The sequence below is a fragment of the Dryas octopetala genome, chromosome 8, assembly GCF_963921425.1.
Source record: "Dryas octopetala chromosome 8, drDryOcto1.1, whole genome shotgun sequence".
NCBI classification, from domain to species: domain Eukaryota; kingdom Viridiplantae; phylum Streptophyta; class Magnoliopsida; order Rosales; family Rosaceae; genus Dryas; species Dryas octopetala.
Genome location: NC_141373.1, coordinates 12,027,642 through 12,031,053, shown reverse-complemented (window position 1 = coordinate 12,031,053; position 3,412 = coordinate 12,027,642). Strand labels below are relative to the sequence as shown.

Sequence of the window (3,412 nt, the reverse complement as noted above, 5' to 3'; positions counted from 1 at the left end):
TAATGAGTTTATTCAAAAAAAATAAAAAATAAAAAATAAACAAAACAAAAACAAGAAAAACCTTAATTAACATAATGAATTGAATTTTTCAACTTTATTATATACTTGTTTTGTGGTGATAAAGCTTGAGTTTTGGATTTTTACAATTCATTTTTTTCCAAGTACATAGACAATGCATGATCTAAGGAAAAGTAGTACGTGGTAGGGATCTCAAATTTGTATTCATGATCCAAATGATGCATGTGTCATTACACATGTAAGTGTTTTACTTATTTTGAAATAAATGAGCCTTGAAATGGGCCATGCATAAATCAATAAAATATTAACACATCATTTGTGATCAAAATTTAAGATTAGATCCTAAAGAAATTCTATTTTTTGGATTGGATCCCAAATAGAAATTTCATTCCGAAATCTTTTGGATTAAAATTAGAACACTCTATTTTCGATTCGATCTCACTGAATTACACACCATTAGTATCAAATGAAGTAACAGTTGCTCTGCACATTGATACCCACAGCTTTGTTTAATGTTTTAAAATCACAAGTGTCTGGTCTTATGAGAAAAAAGATGCTTTTTTCAATATTCTATTCATTCATGATTTCCTCCTATGCCACTTTCTAGAGCGCGTCTAAGTGATGTGAGCGGTTCTTTCCTGCTTAAATAAGGTTTAGTTAAATATGTGGGATGATCAGTTAAGAAATTAAACATCAGGTTGATGAGGGTTGTTGAACAAAGAGATTAATGCACAAATATAATATTGCTTGTGGCGGTGTAGGAAGGCAATGAAAACATTTTTCAGGTGGCAATGCACTGCGTATTAAGTCGTATAATAAGAAAGAATGAACCTCAAATACAAATATTATATTTTTCTTTGACAATAAACTGGAAACAATGTGGTCAGTCTTGGCCACCTTATAATAAAATAATAGCCACTTGTAGATATCTCTCCACATGGAAAACTAGACCTTGGTTTATAAATAGGAACCCATTCTTTCACAATACCTCCACAACTAGTAACTACTACCTCATCTCTCTCTCAAGCTCGAACTCATCATTCTCTTTCATTCTTCTTAATCTCTCTCCAAAAAACACACTGAGCCTCATCCCATCTCTCTCTCGATCCCAATGGCGCCTACAACCACTTCATTGGAGGCATCAAACGGTGATGCACCCAAAGTAGCAAGCATCAAAACACTTGCCGACTCAGGTGCTGCTCTCACTTCTGTACCTTCCGAGTACACCTACACCAAAAATCCTAATGACCAAGCTGATGCAAGTGACCCTGAACACTCAATCCCCACCATTGATTTCGCCCTTCTCACCTCTGGCTCCCCTGATCAAAGGGCCAAAGTCATCCGTGACCTCGGAAAAGCTTGCAAGGAATGGGGCTTCTTCATGGTATGTGTGCTTTAATTATTTGAATATGAGTAGTACTATAGACATGCACTAACTATTATCCAAACTTTTTATATCCTAATTGATATCATAGTATTTTATTTGTTCAAAAACTTAGGTCTACTCTAGACCTTATTTATTTACAAGGAATAAGAAATTGCCATGTTATATAAGAAATGTCGTGTTATATATTAATTATATGCATTGTATATGTCTAGTGAAACTAAACATCATTCATTCATATATTATAGGTTATCAACCATGGTGTACCAGATAGCCTGATGAAAGCAATGATCGATGCGTGCCAAAGATTCTTTGATCTGCCGGAGGAGGAGAAGAAGGAGTTCCAAACAAGGAACCTGTTGGACCCAATCAAGTGTGGAACCAGCTTCAATGTTGCAATCGACAAAGTGCGTCTGTGGAGGGATTTCCTCAAGGTCATAGCACATCCCGAGTTCAACTCACTTTGGAAGCCTGCTGGGTACAGTGAGGTATCATTGGAGTTCAGCAAAAGGACTCGTGAAGTGGCAACTCAATTATTAAGTGGAATTTCGGAGAGTTTGGGATTGGAACCCAACTACATCGCGGACGCCATGAACTGGGATCGTGGCTTGCAAATCCTAGCCGCAAACTACTATCCAGCTTGCCCACAACCTGACCTAGCAATCGGTATTCCCCCTCATACCGATCATGGCCTGGTGACTCTCCTCATCCAGAACGAAATGGGTGGCCTTGAAGTGCAGCATAATGGCAAGTGGGTGCTTGTGAATTGTCCTCCCAACGCTTTTGTGGTTAACATTGGTGACCAGATGCAGATCCTGACTAATGATAAGTATAAGAGCGTATGGCATCGGGCTGTTGTGAATAACAAGGCTACAAGGATATCCATAGCTGTACCACATGGACCATCACTGGACACTCCTGCTTTGCCAATCCCCGAGTTGCTAGAAGAAGGCGAAAAAGCGAAATACATTGGAATGTCATATGAGAAATTCATGGAACTTCAGGCAAGCCCGGCTGCCTACATGATGCCTTGCTTAGATCATTTGCGAGTCAAGGATGAATGATTTGCATAATTACATGGCCTGCTGTTTTTCAACTTACATTATTTTTTTCCTTTCTTTCTCTCCCTTGGGATATAATAATGCTACGGTAAGAGCTTTGATGCTCCAAAGTTAGTGTTGTCCTATGTTGTTTTTCATGTGGGTCTTTTGACTCCTTGTCTTTTTTAAATACTAAATTCATATTTGTCGTAGGCTTGAACATTAATTCCTTTACAAATGTGTAAATCAGAGTAAGAACTTGAGATTAATGCTGAAATATACATATTGATCGATAATATATAGATCGATATTCTACACACTTACGAAAAGAATTCTCACATGCACTTTCTTAATTATTTTTTAATTAATTTCTCTTATTTTCTCAACATTTGGATGCAGACAAGGTTAATTTCCCCTCTGTTTGCAATTGGGGATTTGAAAGTATATATATATGCACCGCAAAAGTTTAGTGATTTGAGAAGATATTTCGGTGATCCAAGAAAGTAATTTTTATAAGTAGTGGCGCCACTTAATTATTAGGTTCTTTTCTTTATTAAGAGCAAAACAAAAAATAGGCTGATAAATTAGCTTAGAGTTCGAAGAAAATGATAAGCTGACCCACTTTTTAGTTGGCCAATTTATCGGTGCTTTTTTTCTTAAAATGATTGTACGTCACTGGCCGTTTGTAACAATCATAATCACTGTTTCTCAATGAGAACCCAAAGATATCGTGTAAAAATGATACTTGTAAATATGCAATTTGTATTTTTGTTACAAAAACATGTGAAAATTAATAAACCAACATTAAACACATAAATATAAGCTTATAGAATTACATCCATCATAATTTTGTGACTTACTATTTGTCAGTTGCAACATATAACTGATTGAAAACTACATTAACAACGACTCTGAATGATAGTTACAATAAATCTGACACTATTCCCAAACTTAGCAGTCAAAGAATCCA

At 36.2% G+C, this 3,412-nt stretch overlaps 1 protein-coding gene across 1 annotated transcript; it reads left to right on the top strand.

The window, feature by feature from the left end:
- Nucleotides 1-1,129: 1,129 nt before the first annotated feature.
- On the top strand, nucleotides 1,130-2,647 carry LOC147277268 (2-oxoglutarate-dependent dioxygenase 19-like). The gene is made up of 2 exons (XM_086254285.1): nucleotides 1,130-1,402; nucleotides 1,651-2,647. The coding sequence occupies exons 1-2, from the start codon at nucleotides 1,130-1,132 to the stop codon at nucleotides 2,464-2,466; spliced, it is 1,089 nt and encodes a 362-aa protein (XP_086110411.1). The 3' UTR covers nucleotides 2,467-2,647.
- The last annotated feature ends 765 nt before the right edge of the window (nucleotides 2,648-3,412 follow it).